The sequence below is a fragment of the Balaenoptera borealis genome (assembly GCF_965194805.1).
Source record: "Balaenoptera borealis genome assembly, chromosome: 8".
In the NCBI taxonomy this organism is placed as follows: Eukaryota; Metazoa; Chordata; class Mammalia; order Artiodactyla; family Balaenopteridae; genus Balaenoptera; species Balaenoptera borealis.
In genome coordinates, this window is record NC_138865.1 from 1,813,972 (window position 1) to 1,840,062 (window position 26,091).

Sequence of the window (26,091 nt, forward strand, 5' to 3'; positions counted from 1 at the left end):
TAAGTTCATTGTGTCATTTTTTTTATTTGAAAGACACTTTAAAAGACACAAGTAAAGGAAGAGGTGCACCATGCCTGTGCACCAGTACACTGTCAGAAGTCATGACCCTAGACCAGTCTCTAAATTCAATGCAGATCTAGCTCAAATTCCAACAGGTTCCTTGTTTTTATTTGTGTTTGATGTTGAACTTGGCCATTTGATTCTAAACATTTTGTGGAAGATAAAGTGGCTCAGAGCAGCCAGGGCCCTCCTGCAGGAGGAGATGGTGTTAGGGATCTGAGATGTCAAGACTTTCCAAGGCCAGAGCATCAGGAGAGCAGTGCTGGCTCAAGGCTGGACAAACGGACGAACGAGGCCCAGAGAGTGCCCACAAGACACCCCAGCAACCCGCGGTCACTGCAGGGTGGGTTCTTCAGCAGAGGTGGGCCCCGACCTCACACTTTTCACAAAAATCAATTCCAAGGAACTAAAGACAAATGTGAAAGCAGTTTCTATAAACCCATCATCTAAAAGCTATAAATCTGCAAGGCAGCCAAGAAGAGCATGTGGATGGTCTTCATGTAGGGAATGATTTCTTTCTCCTAAGCCAGCCTGCATCCAGCTTGCTTAAAGACCTTTTCATGAACAGACTATTGACCGGAGGATGCAACAAATGATAATTGTTGACAGCAACATTGAAGTCGCCTCCCAGGATAAAATACCCAAAAAGAAAGAAAACAGGCATGCCAAACCTGCCAGCAACCGTGTCGGTGTAACAGCCCATGGGGTCGTACATCCTCTGGTGCTTAGAGCCGGAGTTGTGTACGGAGGGGTGAGCACGGCACGTTTACCTGTAGTTTAAGAGTTTTTCTCAAGCAGCCTCATGAAACTGGCCGGGAAATCTGTGTTACCTGCCACACTGTTGCTGGGGACACGGTTGATTTTGGAGCCAGGGCCCCGTGCACCTCTGGGTTGAGGCCGATCAAGCGTGTCCTGGTGGCACCAGGGAGGGGAGAGGCCCCGAGAGTTTCCTTCCCTCCCTCAGGGCCGCGGAATTCCTCCAGGGCCATGAGAGACCCTCAGTCCCAGGCACATACCCTGTTCCTGTCCCCTGCAGTGCAGTCCAGCTCCTGAGACAGAGGTTCCGGCAGCAGCGTCCCCCCTTCCCCAGAGAAAACCAGGAAGCGTTCTCTGAGCTTAACAGAAAGAAAAGTAAACCAGAATTCAGCGTTTTCACAAAGCTTGAGTTTTTAAGTCGCAAACTGTAGAGTGGCCGGAGCTCAGGGCTGTGTCCCCGTGCCTGCAGCTGCACGTCCTGGGTCTGGACAGTGGATGTCGCCCCGTTCTGCACCGTCTTCTTCCTCACTGGCACCTGCGCCCTTTCCCTGTGGCCGGCGCCTCTCCCCGCTCTGCACTGTCCTTTGGGGGCCTGGGCTCTGGTTCCGGAGGGGATGGTGGTGGCAGGGGGCGGCCTGGGCTTTGCAAGTCCACTGGCGCCTCCATCCGTGCTCTCCCACGTCGCTGGGAAAGGTTCCCAGGGGCTGAGCCAGAGCCGCAGAGCTGGTGGGGACAGCGGGGCTGTGAGTCACAGGGACACACATGGGGCCAGGAGAGCAGCCTGCGGTGTGTGGCATTTCTCCCCAGAGCAGTAGACCCTCCCAGGAATCTCAGTACCAGGTGGACCTGACAACGAGAGATGCTCTTCTGTGGACCCTGAAACACCCAGGGGTCCCAGAGTCTGCCGAGTGGACGACCCTGACTGCCAAGGTCAGCCTCTGAAGGTGGCTCTCGGCCTCCCTTGGGGTCCTCACTGTGGTTCCTACAAGCGAACCATGTTTACGGTGGCTTCTGTCTAGAGAAAAAGCTCACTCCGGGAGGGGCCAGGTGGCACACCTGGGCTAACCACAGAGGTTTGACTGTGTAAAGTCTTTGGCATCTTCTCATTTACCACCTATGTGATTTTCCAGTGTTTGAACAAAATGCATAATCCTAGGAGCAAACAGAGTCCCCCTGTGGTGTCTGAAGGCTCACACGTGAAGAAGATTTGTGCAGCATCTGTAACGTGCTGTGAACACTTCCTGGACAAGCCGGGGGCGTTGATTCATCCATCCACACAAGCTGGACCCCGTGGGCCACATCTTCCCTGCTGATCTGCTAAATTAGCGCTTTCTGGACCAATCAGAAAGTGAAAGTCAATTTAAAACCAGAGATTTTCCTACAGTTAAAAGTAAGGGTGGAGAGAGAATGCACTCAGAAGTAGGTAATAATCTTCACCTTTCCATTAAAAAAACAAACAAACAAAAAAAGACCTTAGCCGCCAAAATTCTTATCAAATGCCTTCCCAGACTTCACAGTAGACTTTTATGGTTCTGCCCACATCACGGACTTTGAGGATTTCCATGGGGCCGGGACACACACACTGCAGGCCACTTGCTGCAGGGTCTGTTTTTCCCAGCACACCATTGGCTGTCTCTTCAGAAAAATGTAAAATAAAAAGCAAAAACAGAAATAGGAAAAAAACCCACAAAACTTCCTGATGTGAATTTGTTTGCTTTGGGTCTCTGCATAGGTGAATTACTTGATCGTATTTGACTTCTTTTAAGAGTTCTTCATGTCCTTTATCAGATGCAATACTCTGTAGTCAGAAGGGTAAATAGCCAAAAAGTTTCAGTGGGCCAGTGGCTGAGCAATCGCAGAGGGGAAAGGCAGAGTGCGGACACCTGGAAGGGGCCAGTTATTCCTTTGGTATTTAATAGCCGGTTTACAAGCTTCACGTCTTTGCATCTGTGAAGCCAAACGCATTTCTGGTCTGTTGGGTTGTAAACATTTATTGGGCTGGAGTTGGAGTGGGTGGCACCAGGGTGACAGCGGGGAAAGAGGCAAGGAAGGTCAGGCTGGGGAAGTGCTCCTGTTTTCTTATTTCACTGAGAATCTCCAAATGAGAAAATGCCAACCCTCATCCTGGTAAAGCGGACCCAGGAAGCTGGTGGGCAGAGGTGGTGCCCCGCGAGAAGCTCAGAGCTTGGGAGACAAGTGGGGTCTCCCTGCCTTCCTGTCTGGGTCTCTCAGGAATCTACACTCAGATGGAGTGCGATTCTTTAAAGAGGTTTGCATTCCACCAGCCCACTCTTCAGTGTAGATAAAGGTACCCATTACCATAAAATTCCGTGAATGCTAGAGCCGTACCTTTGCAGGATGGGCCCAGCGTTTCTGCCGGCCCCATGGGAAGCCTTACTCACTTCATTACATGCAGTTAAAGGTGTTTCTCCTGACCCAATTTTATGCTGCAAAGCCTGCGTTTGCTTCTCTAAGGTTGGGAAGTGTTGCTCTGTGTTGTGAAGCTGGGTGAGACCACACCAAGGCGTGACGTGCACGGATCCTTGCATTTCAGGAGCTGCAAAGCATCTCAGCCTCCAAGGGACAGGCGTCTGTGCTGGAGTGCCGGGTCCGAGGCACGCCCCCCCTGCAGGTCCAGTGGTTCCGACAAGGCAGTGAAATCCAGGACTCTCCAGACTTCCGGATCCTACAGAAAAGTAAGGAGAGGGGCCCGTGCCACCGCCCCCACGTCTGACCAAGCCCTCTTGTCGAGCTCCAGGAGAACCAGGAAGGGCTTAGTCACTGAGATGCATGGATTTCTTCCTTCCTCCCTCCCTCCCTTCCTTCCTTTCTTTTCATTTTATTTGTTTTAATATTTAATTTAATTTTTATTTTATATTGGAAGATAGTTGATTTACAGTGTTGTGTTAGTTTCAGGTGTACAGCAAGGTGATTCAGTTATACGTATACATATAGTCATTCTTTTTCAGTCTTTTCCCATATAGGATATTACAGAATATTGAGTAGAGTTTCCTGTGCCATACAGTAGGTCCTTGTTGATTATCTATTTTATATACTGTAGTGTGAGATGCATAGATTTCTGTTCTCCTAGTGGGGAGGACGTGCAGGGTGCGGCACATTAAAGCCGCCCTGATGGAGTTTGTCTGCACCATTTCTGTAGACATGTCCTAGACAGGGTCACACAAAAAGATGGGTAGGTTTAGTATGAACGGAAGCCCAGTCTAATACTCTGTTTTGATTTCTCTTTTTCTCATGTGGGAAACAGAACCTCGATCCACAGCTGAACCTGGTAAGAAGCTTTTTCTTTTTTTCTCTCTGGTAATGTATCTCTTTGGTTTCAATAGCTCTTTGTTTCCGTTTTAAAGCCATAAGCAGAACAGTGTTTTTGCAGTTCCCTGGAAATGTGAAACCCCCTTACAGACAATATCTTCTTTATCGTGGGGTCTGCACACTGCGTTTTACATCAAGTTCTTTATGAGGGAAACATGAAGTTCCATTCAGACAAGAAGGTCAAGCTCAGTGACTTAAGGCTTTTAAAACTGTAGTCTGTTATACTCAGAAAGCAAATTAAGCTCAAGATGAAAAAGCATCCTCCTAAGATTCCAGGAGAAAAGCATGATCTGTTGCATATTTCTGCTGACCAAAAGCCACCAACAACTAGACCCCAGCCTGGAAATGCACCTCACGGGAAAGCAGCCTGAAGGTGTCAGCAGAGTGACCACCCGGCATCTCTCATTAATGTGCCCTGACCCATGAGCGCTTTCTGTGCTACACCAGGAAGAAAGGCATCTTGCCTTGGAATTGCACCTCCCTGGGCCTCATCAGAGCCGTGTGGTCCAGAAGCCCAGGTGCCCTCCCCTCCCGCCTCGCACTTCTTGTATTTTTATGGCTCCTATAGACGAAAGCGATGTTTATAAGAGAAACAGAAATTTTTGTCCAGGTGTTTCACAGCACATCCTCCTCGAAGACTACTTTCTTAGTATTTTTCCCATCAGCAAAGTCACCAGTTTCACTCCCTTCTTGCCAAAGGGTGGAAAACGTGTGTCTCTGCTTCAGCATCACGCAGACCCGGCTGCACATCTCTTGGGAGCCAGACCCGGCTTGGCCTTTCTCGGGGATTGTGGTGGCTCCTGGTCAGAGAGACCGAGGGCAGTCCTGAGCCTCTCACACCCACGCACCGGGGCCTGAAAAGCAGAGTGTGAGCCTGTGAGGGTCCAAAGCGGAAGGGATGCTGAGTGTCAGCCTGAGGGAAAAACTGGAATTGATCTGATACCTTCTTTTTTTTAATTAATTAGTTTTTATTGGATTATATAGTTGATTTACAATGTTGTGTAGTTTCAGGTGTACAGCAAAGTGAATCATTTATACACGTATATATATCCACTCTTTTAGGTTCTTTTCCCGTATAAGTCATTACAGAATATTGAGTAGAGTTCCCTGTGCTCTACAGTAGGTCCTTATTATCTATTATATATACATAGTAGTGTGTATATGTTGATCCCAATCTCCCAATTTATCCCTTCCTTCCCCTTACCCCCTGGTAACCATAAGTTTGTTTTCTGTCTGTGACTCTACTTCCGTTTTGTAAATAAGTTCATTTGTACCATGTTTTTAGATTCCATATATAAGTAATATCATATGATATTTGTTTTTGTCTGACTTACTTCACTCAGTATGACAATCTCTGGGTCCATCCATGTTGCTGCAAATGGCATTATCGTGTTCTTTTTTATGGGTGAGTTATATTCCATTGTATACAGGTACCACATCTTCTTTATCCATTCATCTGTCGATGGACATTTAGGTTGCTTCCATGTCCTGGCTATTGAGAATAGTGCTGCAATGAACATTGGGGTGCATGTCTCTTTTTGAATTACAGTTTTCTCTGGATATATGCCCGTGACTGGAATTGCTGGATCATATGGTAGCTCTGTTTTTAGTTTTTTAAGGACCCTCCATACTGTTCTCCGTAGTGGCTGTACCAGTTTACATTCCCACCAGTAATGTAGGAGGATTCCCTTTTCTCCACACCCTCTCCAGAATTTATTGTTTGTAGAATTTTTGATGATGGCCATTCTGACCAGTGTGAGGTGATACCTCATTGTGGTCTTTATTTGCATTTCTCTAATAATTAGTGATGTTGAGCATCTTTTCATGTGCATATTGGCCATCTGTATGTCATCTTTGGAGAAATGTCTATTTAGATCTTCCTCCCATTTTTTGATTGGGTTGTTTGGTTTTTTTTTTCTATTGAGCTGCATGAGCTTTTTGTATATTTTGGAGGTTAATCCCTTGTCGTTCGCTTCATTTGCAAATATTTTCTCCCATTCTGTGGGCTGTCTTTTCGTTTTGTTTATGGTTTCCTTTGCTGTGCAAGAGCTAATCTGATACCTTCTTGTTGTGAGTTACACCCAGATCCCACCGCCCACCTGTACAGTCCCCACGTCAGGTACTGTGGTCACTTTTCAAACTGTGGAAGCCACACAACTGCATATTTTGCTGTGACATGGCTTTGTATAAAATTGCACAGTGCTGTTCCCTGATACAGGGGACTTCTGAGACTCAATCTCCTGCGTGACCTGATGTGGAAATCCTATGGGGGTTAAGGCATATCTTTTACATTGCTATTTTAAATAGACTAGACAGGCATGGATAGATAGATAATAGATGGATGGATGGATGGATAGATAGACAGGTAGATAGATATAAAAGTAGGAACCAAATATCTCCTTTATCCGCAAGAAAGTCTGTGTGAACAAATCTGTGGAGCAGGTTATCTCTTTTGCTGCTTTATGTACAATAAAACTAAAACCTTGGGCCAAAAGTTCTGAAGGCATTCCTGGTGGAATGGATTAAGGCTGCTTTGGTGTTGCATTTTGGATTCTGTTTGAATTCATGCAACTCTTCTTTCATCGTGTTTTATCCATCGTCATCACCTACACAGGTGATATGATTTATTAAATGTCTCCCGTGATCTGTGTTGGAAAATCACAAACTAAGCATCACCTGAAAATTTAAAACACTGGTGAGAAACTGCATAGTTTAGTTTCTGAGTATGTGCGTGTTTGAAAATTGAAAGCACTCAACACACCAACTCAGAAGGAGTATTTGGGTGAGGAGGGAAGAGAGAAGCTCCTCCAGCCCCTCCACCGCCCCTCAGACCACATACACTGTGCCTGTCTCAGTTGTGTCTGCTGTTTTGCTTCTAGAATATCGTTTTGATCATGAATTATTTAGTGAAACCGGTCCTCAGCAGCATCATGGGGTGGTCTGACCTCTAGAATGTTCTTAAATGCTTTTTGGTTTAATGTGGCAAAATCACGCCAAGAAGAGCAGGAGACGGAAGGCCGTCCTTGTAAACTGCATGTCCTAGCAACGTATGAAAAAGGCTGCCCTCGCTGTGTTCGCTGAAGTTTCTTATTTTTCTTTCCCCTTTGGTTCGATCTGGAGGCATTTAAGGAAACAGACTCTTCCGTTCAAACCACAAGAATAGCGCTTGCTGAAGACAGATAATTCTTGATAGAGCAATATTTCAAGCAAATCTGTCAATACAAGGCAAACACGTATATAGTCAGGAGCTGTGAAAAACAAAACACCGCTAGTCTTCCCCGACCTCTGATAATTCCTCCACAATTATATTCTCCACGACATGGTTGGAATTGCTTCTTTTTTTCCATACAGGACCATTAAAATACTCTGCCTCAGAGAAATTCCCTGGTGGTCCAGGGTGTCGGCGCTTCCACTGCCGTGGCCCGGGTTTGATCCCTGGTCAGGGAACTAAAATACCGCAAGCTGAGGTGCGTGGCCAAAAAAAAAAAAAAAAATACCCTGCCTCAGAAATCTACACTTGGCACGGAGAATTAAATAAAATCCACATGCATGAACGACTGTTTGAGTGACTGCTTACATGAGTTGTTATGAGTTAGAACTTTAGAACAAGCAAATACTAACACATATTTGTAGTTAAACAATGCCCTGACTTGCCTGACAGAACCAGGTATGATTACGATTCCTTTATTAGTAGGCGAATGTTTTCTGACATTGACTTGAAGTTGACCATTGATGCTTCCAGGGGAAAAAACAGAACATGTATTGAATCTTTTACTGTCCTTAAATGACCTGATGGACTATTACATCCAGTAGACAGACCTCTGAACTACTCAACCTTAGAGAATGTACATAGGAACTGGCTTCCCTTGTGGCTGTTTTTTGGCCACTGTTAAATGGAGAAGAGAAAAATTGGTATGACTACGATACATCTGAGGCAAGAGATAAATTTTACAGAACTAGGTCGGAGACATTCTCCAAATGCTAAAATATAAGTAGCCTTTGAAATTCAGAACATATCTGAGCATTCTGTTTTTCCTGCCCTCTCTCCCCTTCCTGACATGATCACTCCTGCTCTCTCCCCGCTGGCTGGCCTCCCTCCCTCCCTTTCTTTCCCCATATCCCCCCTCATTTATCTATATATCTCTTTTTTTCTTCTCTTCACTCTCCTTCTTTTTTCTTATTCATGGGCAAGATATTTTACAGCCCTAGAAATGAAACTGAAATGCACTCGTGCCTGGTCACAGCCCCCGTAGGGATTAGATGTTTAGATAAGGAAGGAAACAGCCCATTCCCTGCCGATGCATTTGTGCAACGGAAACAGGTTTTTCTTGTCACTCCTCTGCTGGGTCTGTCTGATGTGTTTTCCACTCCTCTCGTCTAGACAGAAGTCAGCTTGCATCACCCACCTTCTCAGACAGCTTTGTGACTTCATAGCAGTCAGCTTACTCAGAACCCACATGTGTCTGTCATAGTACCTGCTCTGGCCTCCTTTTTTGACGTTCCAACTTTACCCTGATTGCATCCTTCAAAGACCAGTGTTGGGGAGGGCAGGGCCACAGAAGACTCCTTCGACAGCTGTCCGCGCTCAGGTCCTGACTCAGCCGTCTGCAAACAGCCACAAACTGTATCGCATTACTTCTATAGCACTGTCTCATGGCACGCAAAATCGAAACTCCAAAAACCAACGTGTCTTACTGGTTGGGGAACGGTGCACATAAACGTGCGGTGCCCTGACCTTCAATGTGCATCACCAGGGCCACCCACCCTCCAAGATCTTGGAGAGTGGAATCTGTGCTTTGGTCCCGTGAGTCACGATGTGAAGTAAATTATAGTTTAAATGTACTGAGGTGCTGAGCAGTAGGAGGGCAACGGTGAGGATGTTTGAATGCGATTCCAGGTTAAGATAGTGGAGTAAACAAAAGTGGGTTGGATAAAGCCTGTGGTTCCCAAACCATGTGGCAGGGTGCCCTGGGTGCCCCACCTTCCGGCAGAGGTGCTGGAGATGCTGAAGATTTTTGACAAACACAGTGACACTTGATATCTCATGGGGACGACTGCCGGCTTGAAACAGTTCCAATGTTACATCACTCTACATTCTCTTCTGTGACGTCATATCTTTGTGAAACTGAGTTTTTGGTGTGTGTGTGATAAAACGCAAGTCCCATGTGAAAATCAGGAGGACTGTGAAAGCGGGCTGACTGGGTCCCATCTGATGCCAGGAGGGGTTGTGCCCTCCCAGCAGATACACACATCCGTTAGTACGTGATTGTGGTGATTTAAGAATAAAATACTGGTATTTTTCCTTCAATTTATATGTACTTTTTAAAACAATACCTAACTTGTTAAGACCTAAATATTATTACGTTCTTTAGAAAGAACTGCTTAACAAAGGCTATTCAGTATATCTTTAGGTTTTGGAGCACCGTAAAAAATGACTGAGACACTTAGGGTCTCGTGAACCAAGAAGGTTTGGGGAGAAATCTCTGGGGAGAGAGGGAGAGGCACCAAGACACCAAAAGGAGAACTGCGTGACTGTTGGAACCCTGAGATCTGCGTGCCTCTGCCTCGCCCCCCCAAACTGGCCTCTAGAAGGCCAGCCTGGTGGAGACCGAAGGGCTCATTTCTCGGTGATGGCAACATCCCAAGAGAAGAAAACTCCATCCATAATGATGCAGGAGTTTCTCCAAGACAGAGGCCATCTAGGTAACACCCAGGGGAAGGCCAGGGTGAACAGCCGCTCTCTGCTGTCCAGAGATGCCCGTCGGCTCAGAACGACGTTGGACAAGAAGAGATCAAAGGCGTCTGAAGAAACCTCCCTCTGGGATGATACAGGAGAGCCTGAGCAACTCCCCAAAAAGCAGCTTGGAGGAAACAGACTTGCGAAGAGGAGAAGATGTAAAAGCAAAGCAACGCTCTCGTCGGAGGGATAAGAAAATCAGCGCATCCAAGAAGTAAAAATAACAGGTATAAGGGGGGAGGAGAGGAGGGACATTCAGAAAACAAGGAGTGCTTGCAATGAAAAAGCTGGTAGCGGAAATGAAAGTTAGGAAATGTCTCGCAAAGTAGGAGAAAAAGACAGAGAAGGGATGTAAGAGAGAAAAGGTAAGAAAATTAGATGGTAGCGACCCGCCCCGGTAGACTACACATCTGTAAGTAGGATTCCAGGAGGAGAGAACAAAGGGGAGAGATTATCAATGAAATTTTTTTTTTCATACCCCAAACGGAAGGATATCAGTTTCCAGATTGAAAGGACCCACTTGAGAGCACAACATATGAAAACACATTGACAGCAGCGTGCATCGCTGTGAAATTCACAACATCCAGGACGAGGCCATGATTCTCCCCGTGTCTACAGAGGAAGCAACAGGTCACAGCAAACTAACAGGATCAGAGTGACCTAGGACTCCTCAACAGGCTTACTAGGCACACAGACAGCGAAGCAACGCCTTCCAGATTCTGGTGTAAAATGACCTCCAACTCCATAAGGAGATGTGGTCAAGATTTTTCAGAGTTGCAGGGTCTCAAGGATTTTCCTCCGCAGCTTGTCTGTAGGGTGTGCTCCCTGCAGCGAGAGAATTCACCGGCAAGAGCAAGATGTGAGGACAGGAGCATGACAGCAAATGCAGCCAGAGGCCGGGGTGCCCGGAAGTCACGGCTGCACACTGATGTGTCACAAGGACAGACACAGCAAGGCGTTCACCCCTGAGAGCTTAGGGCCGCCGCCCACCTCCTGCCCTGACAACAGACGATCGCGGGTGAGCTGACCCCAGGTCGCATCTCTGCTTGGCCCGGCCTGTCACTGCCTGCCGGGTCAGTTGGGAACACTGTTACCGCCCACGGAAGTGCTCTGATTTGACCTGGTGCTGAGATCTGGCAGTTGGCCATGTTGAACTTGAAAAGAGAGATTTCAGAGACACAGACACCACCAGTGATTCCTCCCGGCTGTCCAGTTCCTGCCCATGCTTAGCCCCTCCAGGTACCCACCAACCCACCCCCGGGAGCCCCAGATTTCCCAGGAAACCCCGTGGCCTTGCCCACCCCATACCCCTGAGGGCTTTGGTAAACATCTGGGGAAGTTGAACTTTTTTCTGACAGTGGGAAGGCGGCCTTTTTTTTTTCTTTTTTTAACATCTTTATTGGAGTGTAATTGCTTTACAGTGGTGTGTTAGTTTCTGCTTTATAACAAAGTGAATCAGCTATATGCATACGCATATCCCCATATCCCCTCCCTCTTGCGTCTCCCTCCCACCATCCCTATCCCACCCCTCTAGGTGGTCACAAAGCACCGAGCTGATCTCCCTGTGCTATGCGGCTGCTTCCCACTAGCTATCTATTTTACATTTGGTAGTGTGTATATGTCCATGCCACTCTCTCACTTCGTCCCAGCTTCCCCTTCCCCCTCCCCGTGTCCTCAAGTCCATTCTCTAGTAGGTCTGCACCTTTATTTCCATCTTGCCCCTAGGTTCTTCAGAACCATTTTTTTGTTGTTGTTTTTTAGATTCCATATATATGTGTAAGCATACAGTATTTGTTCTTCTCTTTCTGACTTACTTCACTCTGTATGACAGACTCTAGGTCCATCCACCTCACTACAGATAACTCAATTTCGTTACCTTTTATGGCTGAGTAATACTCCATTGTATATGTGTGCCACATCTTCTTTATCCATTCATCTGTCGATGGACATTTAGGTTGCTTCCATGTCCTGGCTATTGTAAATAGAGCTGCAATGAACATTGGAGTGCATGTGTCTTTTAGAATTATGATTTTCTCATGATATATGCCCAGTAGTGGGATTGCTGGGTTGTATGGTATTTCTATTTTTAGTTTTTTAAGGAACCTCCATACTGTTCTTCATAGTGGCTGTATCAATTTACATTCCCACCAACAGTGCAAGAGGGTTCCCTTTTCTCCACACCCTCTCCAGCATTTATTGCTTGTAGATTTTTTGATGATGGCCATTCTGACTGGTGTGAGGTGATACCTCATTGTAGTTTTGATTTGCATTTCTGTAATGATTGGTGATGTTGAGCATCCTTTCATGTGTTTGTTGACAATCTGTATATCATCTTTGGAGAAATGTCTATTTAGGTCTTCTGCCCATTTTTGGATTGGGTTGTTTGTTTATTTGATGTTGAGCTACATGAGCTGATTGTAAATTTTGGAGATTAATCCTTTGTCAGTTGCTTCATTCGCAAATATTTTCTCCCATTCTGAGTGTTGTCTTTTCGTCTTGTTTATGTTTTCTTTTGCTGTGCAAAAGCTTTTAAGTATCATTAGGTCCCATTTGTTCATTTTTGTTTTTATTTCCATTTCTCTAGGAGGTGGGTCATAAAGGATCTTACTGTGATATATGTCATAGAGTGTTCTGCCTATGTTTTCCTCTAAGAGTTTTATAGTGTCTGGCCTTACATTTAGGTCTCTAATCCATTTTGAGTTTATTTTTGTGTATGGTATTAGGGAGTTTTCTAATTTCATTCTTTTACATGTAGCTGTCCAGTTTACCCAGCACCACTTATTGAAGAGGCTGTAGGTGGCCTTTTCTTTACACAACAAGATAAATGCTTGTTAGTCAGCATTTAAAAACTAAGTGAAGTAAGTCAGACAGAAAAAGACAAATATCATAGGATATCACTTATACGTGGAATCTAAAGAAATGGTACAAATGAACCTATTTACAAAACAGAAATAGAGTCACAGGTGTAGAAAACTTACGGTTACCAGGGGGTAAGAGGGTCACAGATGTAGAAAACTTACGGTTACCAGGGGGTAAGAGGGTCACAGATGTAGAAAACTTATGGTTACCAGGGGGTAAGAGGGGAAGGGATAAAATGGGAGATTGGGATTGACATATACACACTACTATGTATAAAATAGATGACTAATAAGGACCTACTGTATAGCACAGGGAACTCTACTCAATACTCTGTAATGGCCTATGTGGGAAAAGAATCTAAACAAGAGTGGATATATGTATATGTATAACTGATTCACTTGCTGTACAGCAGAAACTAATACAACATTGTAAATCAACTATACTCTAATAAAAATTAAAAATTAAAATAAAACAAAAACTAAAGAACACATTTTTGAAGGATACATACATATGTGGTAAACATATAAGGAAAATCAAAGGAGTGATTATCTCTAAAGGGGAAGGAAGATTCAGCTGGGGAGGGCGTATGGGGCATTCTACAGTATTGGTCATCTTTTATTGCTTAGACTTATTGATAGGTATGCAGGGGTTCATTTCATTGTTACTCCTTAAACTGTGCATTTTTATTAAAAAAATTTTTTGTTGAAGCATGGTTGGTTTACAATGTTGTGTTAATTTCTGCTGTATAGCAAAGTGAATCAGTTATACATATATATAGTCTTTTTCATATCCTTTTCCATTATGGTTTATCTCAGCATATTGAATATCGTTCCCTGTGCTGTACAGTAGGGCCTTGTTGTTTATCCATCCTGTATGTACTAGTTTGCATCTGCTAACCCCGAACTCCCACTCCATCCCTTCCCCAGCCCCCTCCTCTTTGGCAACCACAGGTGTGTTCTGTATGTCCATGAGTCTTAAACTGTGCATTTTAAATATCTTTCTCTATATATGATACAGTTTGAAGTTTTTAAAAATCCTTCATAAAAATTTATACAAGCCTTACAGTTACCCACACTGAATCTCATCTTGCTGATTTTAGCCCAGAGTCCTTTTTCATTAGTTGTGTTAGCCAAACCATGTGGTTTGGAGGGTAAAAGCTGGATTTTTTTTTTTTTTAAGTTAGGCTGGACCCCAAAAGGGGGAAAAAAAAACCTGTGAAGGAAGACATTTATGAAAGTGTTCCCTCATTACCCAGAGGACTTAGTAATATTATCCTTGCTGCTTCATCATTTTATGTTTCTGCAAACAAAATGGTTTTGTTTGTATTTAACCAAGAGTTCAGCATGTCCAAGAACTTGAATGAAATTTGGGGTTAACCTCTGAGAAATATTTATGTGATTAAGTAATTTTTAGGTAACTTTAAAAGCAGAATTTACCATCAGCAAAAATGGTTTCCAATATACTAAGTTATTATATGCCCTCAAATCAGAAGTCTCCAGTTAGGAAAATTGGATTAAAAAGGACTGCACTTAGAGTTATTAATAACTTTAAATTTTTGCATTTTTTAAAGGACAGTTTTTTAATAAAAATAAGTGAGCCTCTAACTCCCTTTATTTGAGACAAGTAGTCACTTCCTGATTCCCATCCCTCACCAAAATGTACTTCACAGGTATCTTAAGGTCTTTGTTCGAATAAGATGTTACTAGATGAAAATTCAGTGCTGCAGCTGGGCTCATCTCCTATCCTGCTGGCTTTCTTCATCCCCGTGATGTCAGAGCCATCCAAGCTGAGACACTCCTTTCTCTCTGCAAAATGTGAGCCTGTTGTCACTTCTGGATGAAATTTTCCCAGAGAAGCAAAGCCGAACAACTTTTAGGGCATAGGACTAATGTTTTATCTAGTAGAAGTCCCTGAGACATAGCAATGTCCGAAGATCACCGAAAGAACTTGCCAGTGCTTTTTTATTCTTATTTTTTTCTTCCGTATGTAGACTGTCCAGTCGGTCATCAGCTCTATGCATGAATCTACCTCATTTTATGCAATAGAAGTGTTCCTGAAAATTCATAGGAAATGAAGTTAGTTCAGTCAGATTTGAAACATGCAATCTTTTCATTCTCAAAAGGGCCCTCTGGAGGAGAAGGGGCAACTGTATAAACAAGCTCAGGTTTTCTTAAAATGGCATAACTTAAAAAAAAAAAAAATCAAAATTGTAGATAGCATAAGAAGACACTCTAAGAGTTGGCCAGATCATCACTCCAAAGCCACCTTCTATTATCCCTGCTGGATAAGATTTTATCCTGATTTAAAATGTAGGTTCAGGGCACAGAATTGCATTAACTGTAAACACAGTGTTTACGGGGAAAGTGTTCTCAGGCGTTAAGAACAATGGCATTTCTCTGTGTCTCCAGAAAGTCCATCTTTCCAGGCTGGGAGAGGACCGTTCAAGGGCATCAGCCCTGGGAGGGCAGTGCAGGGAGCGGGGGGTCAGCCACGGAAGCTGACGGCCCCAGGCTCCCAGCAGCATCCTCTGAGACGGAGCCCACCTCCCAGAGGACAGCCAGGATGGGGGGATTCTTCCCCAAATCTCGACACACTGGGCTGTTCATTTCTTCTCCCACTGTCACGGCCACGTGACAGTGTCCTTTGGACTGGGCTTGTATCCTTCCAGTGTATCTCATATATTGGAGGACACACAGCCCACCTACTTGGGCAGATGGGTTTCTAGTGAGTTACTTGGATAGTGAGAGTAATTCAAGTGTTCAGATCCAGGAAACTCCTTGTTTCCCATCTTAAATCTTTTATTACTTCATTTCACATTGGGTTCCTCATGTCCTGGACCAGGAAAAAATGCAGAACAGCTAAGAGGCCTTGTGCTCTAGGAAGAAGGAGCCTGTGGGGGACGGGGTGTGACCGTCAGCATTTTGGCCTCAACATTGATTAACCATGACCTTGAGAGGATCCCTCTGGACCTTGGACCTCACTTGAAGAAATGAGCAACTTGGGCTAGTCCACATACAGTCCCTTAGAGCTGTAATATCCTGCGCTTTATTGACCCTCCTTTGGTTAAGGACACTTCTAACTCATCTCGGAACCATATGTATTCAATTTAAAATTCCCAGTCCCCGTTGCCTTTCCAGATACATCTCACTTTCCCAATGATTCATCTTATGTGAAGCTCTGACTTGAATTATTTCCACACTTTCTTCCTCTTCGATTGAGAAGCCTTGAACTGTGTGCAGTACACTCAGAAACACACAGGGTACCTTAGGGTACCTTCCTTCACGCTCTCTGTTATCCTGTCGTTTTCCTTCTGTTCAGTGAGCCTTTTTATCAATAATAATTGTGTGCTTTAAATGTATTCAAGCCTTGGGACTTCCCTGGTGGTGCAGTGGTTAAAAATCCACTTGCCAATGCATAGGACACGCGTTCGAGCCCTGGTCCGGGAAGATCCCACATGCCATGGAGCAACCAAGCCCGTGCGCCACAACTACTGAGCCTGCGCTCTAGAGCCCGCGAGCCACAACTCCTGAGCCTGTGTGCCTCAACTACCGAAGCCTGCGCGCCTAGAGCCCGTGCTCCGCAGCAAGAGAAGCCACCGCAATGAGAAGCCCGGTGCACTGCAACGAAGAGTAGCGCCCGCTCGCCGCGACTAGAGAAAGTCCGTGCGCTGCAACGAAGACCCAACACAGCCAAAAATTTCTTTTAAATTAAAAATTAAAAAAAAAAATGTATCTCATGCCTTTACCTGAAAACTCTTTTCTTAATATGCCAAACACCTCAGCAGGATTCCTTGATGTTCTTTGAGCCAGGAACTCTAGTGGGTCCCACAGCGCAGTGTTTTTAAACTGTGGATCATGACCCATGAAAGTGGGTGGCAACCACCACTAGTTTAAAATAAAATAGAAGAGAAAATGCGTAGTAACCAGAATTTCCCACTATTTCTAGCACAGGAAGTCTTCAAGGATACCATTCTTTCAAAAAGAGAAAATGATTTTGTTTGTTTGAAACAAGGCAGCGCATTATTAAGAACTCAGCCTATCTTGTAATTGAAATCAATGCCCACAAGCTCTCTTGGGACATAAAGGAAGACTCTCTTTCATTTTATTTATCGTTTAATTGGTTTACCTTTGCGTTTATTACTTTTATTGGTATTTAAAAATTGACATGTAATTTTAATAGATAAAAATGTTTGTGTTAGAAGGTAGGACTTTTACCCACAGTGAGCACTTTGCCCTCCCGGTGTTTAAAACATAAAATATGTCTGAGGGCAAGTTTGCTAATTTTCATTACTGATGTTTGACTCCAGGGGAGACGCATTCCTCTAAATTCTGAAAAGCTTGCCCTCAGGGCTGTTGGAGAAGGAGCTTGGAAGAGAAGCGTTGTCCTCATCCTGGTCTGTCGGCTCTTGAAAGCATGGCGGCCCAAACATCGGTGGCTCCAGGTGGCGACCACCGTGTCCCTAATCCTGAGGGTCAGCCACTCAGCTTAGCCCCAGTGGGGCACCAGACTTGGCCCGCCCAGGTGGGCTCACTCCACGGGCTGTGGCTGGCCTCCAGGTTGGCAGGGATGAGCCGGGTGGTCTCAGGTGTGGTGGCCCGTCTCTGCTCAGGGACCCCTTTGTCCAGCCCCACGGCCTGCATCCCTGAGGCGTTCAGCCGGGCTCCCAGAGGTGGAGCAGAGCGAGAGGGGACCTGGGGCTTTGGGTCAGAACAGACATCACTCCCACCGCTTCCATGGTTGAAGCAGCCATCAGGCCAGCCGGAACCCCAGGGCTAGGGAAGGGGATGGGGCTGCAGAGTCCCTTTGCAGCGGGGCCTGGATGCAGGAGGGGGTAACTGCAGCCATTCCTGCAAAAAATCTGTGGTACAGAGTCTCACGTGGCCCACATAACGTGCGAATAATCGACCGGCTCTGTGGGAATCAGAAGTATATGACTTTTCTTAACATTTACCAACACAATCATCTTATGTTACTCGTACAATATAGACAATCACTGAATTTAAAAATAGTTAATGCACTCCCATAATAATACATACGTACATACATTAATTAATTAATTAGAAATAGCTAATACATTCTAGATCGAGCTTCTTCTTAATGGAACAGCTAACAGTTCCTGACGACAAAGCATTTACCACGCGCCAGGCAGCACCCTAAGAACAGTGTGTATCGCGTCACAAGAATAGATGGTCGTGCAGAGCGTGGAGTCTGGAGCCCAACTTGGTTCAAGTTGCCGCTCGTGAGCTGCGTGACTTTGGGTAAATCAACTAGCCTTACTGTGCTTCAGCTTTCCTATCTGTAAGACAGGCTAAGCGTAGTAAATGTAACTCATAAGGTTGACATGAGGGTTAAATCTAAATTCATCTATATTCAGTGCTGGTAGTGTTACCTAGTGCCTGAGCTGTTGTCATGGTTACCATCATCACCCCTCACAGTAACCCTGTGATGGTTGATTTATGAGTCATGATTCATACAAACCCTATAAGGTAGGTTCTATTATTATCTCCATATTCTAGGTAAGGGCACTGAAGTTCGGGGAGGTGGACCAAAGTCACAAAGGCCCCATGGGGCAGCGCCCTCATTCAAGCCCCAGCAGCTGGTCCCAGAGTCCGGGCTTTGCATGCTACAGAACATGGCTGCACTGTGTAACAGTAGTTTCCAGAATAACTGTCTGCAGTCAAACATTTCCATGTTATGTTCTTTTTTTCCCATTGTCGGCTTTTCAGAGAAGCTTGATTTTCCCCACCAGTGGCTTTTCAGTTGAGCAGCGACATTGTAGTTGAAAGGCCTTCCATGACCATCCACCAAACTAGGCAGGAGCTGGCGTCTTCCACGTGCCTAGCACAGAGGCACACACTTTGCAAACCTCTTGTGTCCTCTACACAGATACACTCATGAGGTACACGTTATCCCTATTTTATAGGTGAGGAAACCAAGGCTGATGAAAAAATCAAAAAGAATGAGTCCTACTCCAAAGCTTTTGCCACTAGGTTGAACGGCTAAATTAAATGTCAAGAGATTCTCTTGTGACTACTTTGTAAAGTGACCCTATAATAATTGTTACTGAATTTGCTTGTTTTAGAAAGGCAGAGGGTCGGGCTTCTTCGGAGCAACTTTGTGGTTGCCCTCTGATGAGTTACTCTGTTCTCTTCCTTCCAGAGGAGATCTGCACCCTCGTTATAGCAGAGACGTTCCCCGAGGATGCCGGGATCTTCACGTGCTCGGCGAGCAATGATTACGGGTCAGCGACCAGCACTGCCCAGCTGGTGGTCACCTCAGGTATGCGAGGAGCGAAGGGTTGACGGGTCCCCACAGCAGAAGGGACCCACCCGGAGGACTGCTCAGCCTCCAGGAGTGCTTTGCCCCGGGGGTCATCCTCACAACCAGGGTTTCATCACGAAACAAAAGGCTGGGGTGGGAGGGGGGAGGGGAAGCGGAGATGAAAACACAAAGGGGATGATAATGTAGCAACGGAACACATGTGGGGCTCTTCCTTCAGTCTTGGGATCTTGGTCTTGGAAACACTGCGATGGCTGCCCAAGGGCCTCCTGCTGGCCCAGAACTACGCTCCCACCAGCGTCGACGGCGTCTGCAGATACTGGCGCAGATCAGTCACTGTTTAACCCACTAGACAAACCTAGAGAAGCTGTCAAGATCTTAGAAACTAGATTTCATTGAGACTGGACGCCTATGAAAAACTAAAGGAATGTATTTTATTATTAAAACCAACATTCAGAAATATCTGGGCAGTTTTTTAAACTCAGAAACTTACCGCTAGGGAAAGCAACATGAAACAGTTCTTTTCCTTTATTTCTTTGACCTTTAGTTAACTGTTTTCTACTATTATTAATTAGCTTTACCTGGTCTTTACAGCCTTATTTCTGTTGTTTATTTTACAGTGGTTTTTAAAATACCTCTTTGGCCAAGCCCGGTACGGGGCACCATGGTTAGGAGGCAGTGAAGACGCAGCCGAATTGCACCTGGATTTCTCTAGAACAGGGAGAACTCATGCTAGGGGGCGGCAGAGACACAGACAAAACCAGTTTAGGGCTGTAGTGGGGAATTAGTGCTTTTTCATCTTCATTAAGAGAAGAAACGTAAAGTTCACCTTAACGGGACACCAGTTGATAGGAATGAGGGCTCTGAGTGTTAACAGGAAACTCCGGGGTCATGATCAGAGCTCCAGGGAGGATCCCAGTATTTTGACTTTGAGTTGAAGACGGTCCCAGCAAATGGCCACAGCAGGAGTGCAGTGCTCCAACCGCGCGGCCAAAACTCCGGGCTCCACGTCCACGTGGCAGAAATTAACATGCAGTATTTCCCATTTTCCTCGGGGATAAATCTGCTCTAGGCCAAACATAAGAGCTATTTTTGAGCTTTCTCTTCACCTCAATAGGCATTTTTTGGAGCTCTGCTGGACTCTGGGCAAGGCCAGGAATACAAAGATGCTCTTAAGATGCGTTCAGGCCATTGACAGTAACAAGCAAAACTTTCTTTTGTACCAAGTTACAGCTGGTGTCAGTCATGTGAACCGGAAAAAATTATCTGTGAGATTGTAAGACATTTCCCTTAGACTCAGAGCTTCACTTGGCTTTATGATGGATGAATGAATGAGTGAATGAGTGAACATCCATTGCCCAGCACAGAAAACCTTTGTAGCCTACACTAACGTCAGCAAAGCTCAGGTAAGATGTTCCGTCAGATCCATGGGCTGAAATGCAAGAAGACAAAGCATCATTAGTTGATACTGTTTGTGTTGTTATTTTTTTTTGATGCTGTTTGTGTGTGTGTGTGTGTGTGTGTGTGTTTTAACCAAGTTCTATCTTTAGCTCTTGTTTGAAATGTGTTAATGAATTGGTAGCTGGCCCAGCTGGTGGGCCATTCAGGAAATGAGACAGGTGCAGTGAAATCAAGCCTGGGGGAACCAGGCCCCTCTCGGTGTTGCCCCTTCAACAGCTAACAGGGCCCTGGGCTTCCAGGCTGTCTGTGACGGTGGGAGGGGGCTGTGGACCATGAGCGTATCACGGTGTCTTCCTTCTGTCCCCTCCCTCAGCCAACATGGACACCTGCGGCTATGACGCAGCCGGAGAGGCCAGCAGTGGCCGCTTCCAGCCCTCCCCGCTGCCCCCTCCAATCTGGGAGACCGGCTCCTTCGAGTTGGCTTCGCAGAAACCGGCTGAGATCCAGCACGTGACCAGCCCCGTGTTCGGGCTGAGCCCGGCGGCCCTTCAGTTCAATTCCACCGCGGAGAGGGAAACCAACGGCGTCCACCCGGGCCACGGAGTGAATGGACTGATGAACGGCAGAGCTGATGGCAGCAAAGCTCTTCCCAGCGCAGCCGTCCTGCTGTCACCCACAAAGGAACCCCCGCCTCTGCTTGCCAAACCGAAACTGTGAGTACTCCCGTACGGCTTGATCACACTGTGGTACTTGTGCTGAATTGCCTCTGTTGCCAGGGAAACCGTTTTGCCTGGGCTCCGCCACGGGGCAAGCGGCCCCTCCTGCAGGCGAGTTGTCGCGGGCTGGTGTGACCTTGCTACCAAGTGGGGTCCTTCAAAAATATAAATGATACCCCAAAGTAAAGAAGGTAAATGAGAAGCTTGGTCAAATCTGCCTTTTGCTAAAAACTGTAACTGGTTTCAGCTGTGAAAGTATCTGTGCCTGGTGCAGCCTTCCCATGTATGCAAGGGTGTAGCCCTCCCCAGAGGAGATGGGAAGGGACTACGCTGAGCTGTCTATTAAAAGCATTTCCAAGTGTTTCACATTTAAGAATCGGTGAGGAAATCCGATACAGATAAGCACGGGAAGCCTGAAAGCTGAGGATGGAGATTGCGGGTGCGGACCCTGGGGAAGGAATGAGTGCAGAGCGCCCTTCCCAGCCCGACCCACTGGGCTTGGGGATCCGTGGAAGGCATGTTTCCGCGGATACCACCTTCGCATTTGGTTTCCATTATTTTGTTAGGATGATAAACCTTGCGTGGGCTGTTTCCATTGGCGCCACACCGGGGAGGGCGGTGATGGTCGGAGCTGTCACGGTGTCAGAGAGGAGGAATCAGTTAACAGAACAGACCTCGAGTCACTGCCCTGATGGAGGTCGGTGGAGACGTCAGTCACATCAAATGTGTACATAGTCTACGCGGCCACATTTCCTTGAGAATGAATTCTCCAGGATCTGGGAAAGCGCCCTGCGTTTCCCCGTGATGTCTGAGCTTTGTGATTTGGGGCAGGAAGGATGGCTTCAGGATAGGAGTTACTCTTTGCTTCTCTGGTACTGAACAGCCTGCTTTATTCTCCTTTCCATCAGCTCATTGGTGAGAATAGGTAAGGTATTCAAGTTAGAATAATATCTTATATCCGTACATCACTTTATTGTTAGGCGATTTTATGAGCATTATTCGACTAATCAAGTAACAAATCATTCAGACAGATGCCTTAAGTTAACCAATGGGCGGGCAATTTTATAAAAGTAAACTCCTTGACAATCTTGTGTTGCAGTTTCAGAAATCTCTCTTTTACTACCCCGCATTTTGCAGGCAGCAGGGCTGCTAGGTTTGTGTACGGTAGCGAATGTTCTGTACCTAGACTCCAGGCGGGCTGAGATGCCGGGCAGGTCGCAGGAGCTCACAAGTGGCAGCCTTAAAAGAGATTTATACTCCTGTAGCTCCAACCCACTGAATGAATTGCCTCTGCTGACTACTTTTATCTTTGCATCTTGAATATGTATTTGCAGTGCTTTTAATGAAACAAGGGACCTGCCCTCCTGAGGGAGAAAGGGCAGGGTGTCCACTGCCTGGGCCCGGGCTGGGCTCTCAGTGAAGTGTGTCTGCCCTAATGGCTCATGAAGCGAGTATAAATCACAAGAGAGCAAACAGGAGGGCTGTTAACATGCCTTTACAGCCCTCCTTATCTCAGGAGTTTGAACAACTCTTCAGCTTTGAGCTGGACTTTAGGTGAGCTTAGTGTCTCTGGGTGGGTGGGGCGTTGTCTGTAAAAGGCAGACAGGACACTTGGGTGGTTATTAAGAGGCTGCGGAGCTTACGCACAGGTTTGAAGAGTGACATCATGATCTGCTTCTTAGTCAGGTTTTCAGTATAAAGTAAAATACAGGGAACATGGATTTCAGTGTTTAAATTCCCTTCATGTGGAAATTTAGGGAAACCTGGTAGCTTAGAAGTAACATTGCTAGTAGCAGGTTTTCCTGCTGCTTTCTTTTTTTCAAATCTTTATGTGTTTAAATATATCCTTAGAGCATCACTTCATGATTTTCATATCGTATAATTACCTGCCAGTTACTAGGTAGGAAACAATATGTGATTGACACTTTCAAAATATATATCCATTTAAAAATTTTCTTACGAATTGCAGTCCGTTTTTGGATTTTGTTTTAATTACAAAGTAAGTGCGTGCTCGGGGTGACAATTCAAACAGTACAGGAGTACTTGAGGTAAGCAGCGTCATGGTTTGGTACGAGGTCTTCCACCCTTTCTCTGTTATCGTGGTCTTTTCCGAAAGAGTTTGCTCATTGTTTTAGGAGTTGTATCCATTGGTAGGAGTGCCATCGAATGACATCTGCAAATCATGTAGAATGACATCCAAGGAATTGATGATTAATGTCACTGCCAAGTAAAATTCCTATACATGTCTACTTCTCTTCATACATTGGGAAAAAATGAAATTTTGAGTCTTATGATTGGCAGTGGGAAAACTGATGCACTTGAATCGTTTTTCATTGGCCCATGATTTTACTACTTTTCATAAAAAAGGAGAGGCTTGTATTTGGGGGAGTTTTATGGCATTTCATTCATCTGAATCATTTGTAAGCAAATAGGAAACAATTAGGAGGGGACAAATAATAGGAATTTAGATATTTCCTCTTAATAAATGAACCTGAAAAGGGTGTTTGATTTGTCAGATTCCTGAAAAATTATCATTGTCAAAAGGAAAATCTCTTTGCATTTTTTTCTCTCAAATAGCTCACTATTTATTATGGAAAGGGAAAAAAATCAGACTGAAACAAAACGGTAGAAAGGTCCTGAATTCCCTTCTGCAGCAAGGTCCTCCAACAGAAATCCTCACCAGGGGTCTTGCCGCCCTTCCAGCCTCCAGCTGCATCTGTGCTCCTGGCCCGTGGTTGTGGGATCCACGTCCACTCCCATTTCTGCATCTCTCAGTGTCTGGCTCAGACACCACCCCTCAGGTGTGAGTTAAACGTGATTCGATGTGGGCCATTCAGTGAGTTCCAGGTGCCACTCACAACGCACTGCGGACCACAGGAGCGCTTAGGCTCCACCCAGGAAGGAATTCACCTGTGAGAGTTGTTTGTGTGACTCGGTGTCTGACACTCAGCACCGTCCATCGCAGTGCAAAGAAAAGAAGCCATGTGCTGCTGAAATCATAGTTCTTATCAGAGAGAAAGAGGAAGGAAGGAACATACGCCTAGCTTTTGTGAACTATTTTTTTATATTGTTGTCCTTGTTCAGGGCACACCAAGTAAGTCTGTTGCTACCCACTCTGTACAAATGATGCCCGAAGATTCAAAATAAATACATGACTCTGTTTGTTAATAGGAAATAAAGTCCCAAGAATCTTCTTTTCTTGCCAAAATGTAGTCCCTGGAGGACATGGGTATGCAGGGTCTCCAGGATTAAACGCTGGCGGGAAAGAAACTCTGGAGCCAGATTGAGCAGGTGCTTTATGGGTCCTGTTCTCCCACTGAGCTCATCTCTTCAGTTAGGCCAAGCACTGTAGAAAGACCCATATGCTGTTTTCAAGCCCCATTTCTTTCTCCTTTGATATTCGTCCTCCGTCTTGTGGAAGAAGCCAGACGAGGCATCCAAGAGGGGCTGGCTAGAGGGGAGGCCGTGGGTACGTCCCTGCACTGCACACAGGACAGCTCAGGGGCTGAAGCGGTGCCAGGCACGTGCCCCGGCCCTCAAGGCCCAGGCCCTCGGATGGGAGCACGATCCTGAAGTGCTCCCAGCATGGTCACCTGCGCCATCAACGGCCGAACGAGGTGTGGGTGCAGCTCCCTTTCCTCCTGTTCTCTCTGCTCTCTCCTCCCTCGGCCGCTGAAGAAAGCGTGGTGTCAGGGGTTCCCACCTGAAAATGGTGAAATGACCTCAGGTTGAATCAGCCTTCTCACAGCGGCCACATCTCAGACCTTTGCGTCTCTCTTCCTCCTTTCTCTTGCTCCCACCCTGGGAGAGCTGGTTATTCCAGCAATGCTTCAAGGACAGGGGCAGGTCCTATAAACTCACTGTTAGGTATCGGGTTTTACGTGTCACCTCGTGCAGTTGTGCCCTGACATCTGCATGATGATGAGCGGTCATGAGCCCTGTGAGGGACCAGAGGAGGAGGAGCGGGGGGGGGATGCTGGAGAGAGGCAGGAGAGGAGGGACAGCCTGGACCGCTCTCCCATCAGGGGCTCAGCTGAGCCAGGCTTGCTGTCTCTGGGGGCTCCCGGTGGCCCCCTCCGCGCTCCTAGACAGTAAGAGGGACACGGGGGTTCCCGTGCCTGGAATGTTCGCTCCCCGGCATGTCCTGCCCGCTGCTGAGGGCGACTCCTCCTGGTCTTCCCAGTGGCCACCTCCCCCGGGGCCCCCAGTCCAGAGCGGCCCCCAGCCGTGCCCAGTAAACCATGCCCTCTGCTGTCTGCACAGCACGGAATTATTGCTGATAGTTGCTTGTTTACTTGCATGTTGCTTTGGGCGTTGCTTTCCCCCACTGTTACAGCGAAAGACCTTGACCGTCTCTTCACTGCTCTTTCGCCGGGTCCTGCGGCCTGACAAACAGGGAAGGCCCAGAAAGATTTGAATGAATGAAGCAAGAACAGACCCATAAAAAAGAAGAGAAAGGTCTCCCACGTTTAGAGCAACCCCATTCATTGTGCTTAACTTTGACCCACATGTACTGTGGGATTTCTACTTTCCAACCCCACCAATCCCAGAGGTTTCCCACTTGACAGTACTTCCCAGCTGACACCCTTATCCTATAAGCTGAATGAGTATGAAGGATTAAATAAGAATCCCACTGGCTAGAATTACATTAGACAAGGACGTCCAGGGTACTTAATTTGGGATCCTTTTCAACTCCTTTCTCATTTCTTCCATGTTCTCCTTTTATGAAAGTCTTACTTTAAAACGTTGTAGAAAAAAATAAGACGTTTGGAAAAACGAGGGAGCGTCACTCTCCTGCCCACTCCCCACTGGCGGGAGGACAAGCAAACCGCTGTTCAAGGCATGTGTACTTGACGTGTCAGCACCCCATGCGATGCAGACGCTGGACGACGGGCTGAGGGCTTCTGGGCCGCTCCTCCCTGTCCTGTTTATGTTGGACGCGGCCCAAGCCCG

General features: G+C 46.2%; 1 protein-coding gene and 1 long non-coding RNA gene across 6 annotated transcripts in view; both read left to right on the top strand.

Annotated features, from left to right (window-relative positions):
- Positions 1-26,091, top strand: part of PALLD (palladin, cytoskeletal associated protein) — a gene marked incomplete at its 5' end in the record, with an annotated part of 365,468 nt that overhangs the window by 162,715 nt on the left and 176,662 nt on the right. For all 5 annotated transcript variants that reach the window (XM_082402084.1, XM_082402085.1, XM_082402086.1 and 2 more), the window contains 4 exons: positions 3,371-3,512; positions 4,082-4,105; positions 18,902-19,021; positions 20,796-21,135. In XM_082402084.1, coding sequence (XP_082258210.1) covers positions 3,371-3,512; positions 4,082-4,105; positions 18,902-19,021; positions 20,796-21,135 — 626 coding nt within the window. The remainder of the gene's footprint in view (positions 1-3,370; positions 3,513-4,081; positions 4,106-18,901; positions 19,022-20,795; positions 21,136-26,091) is intronic.
- Positions 12,167-18,711, top strand: LOC309633390. Its single transcript, XR_014247491.1, has 2 exons — positions 12,167-12,846; positions 12,889-18,711. It is a non-coding gene; the product is annotated as an uncharacterized lncRNA (long non-coding RNA).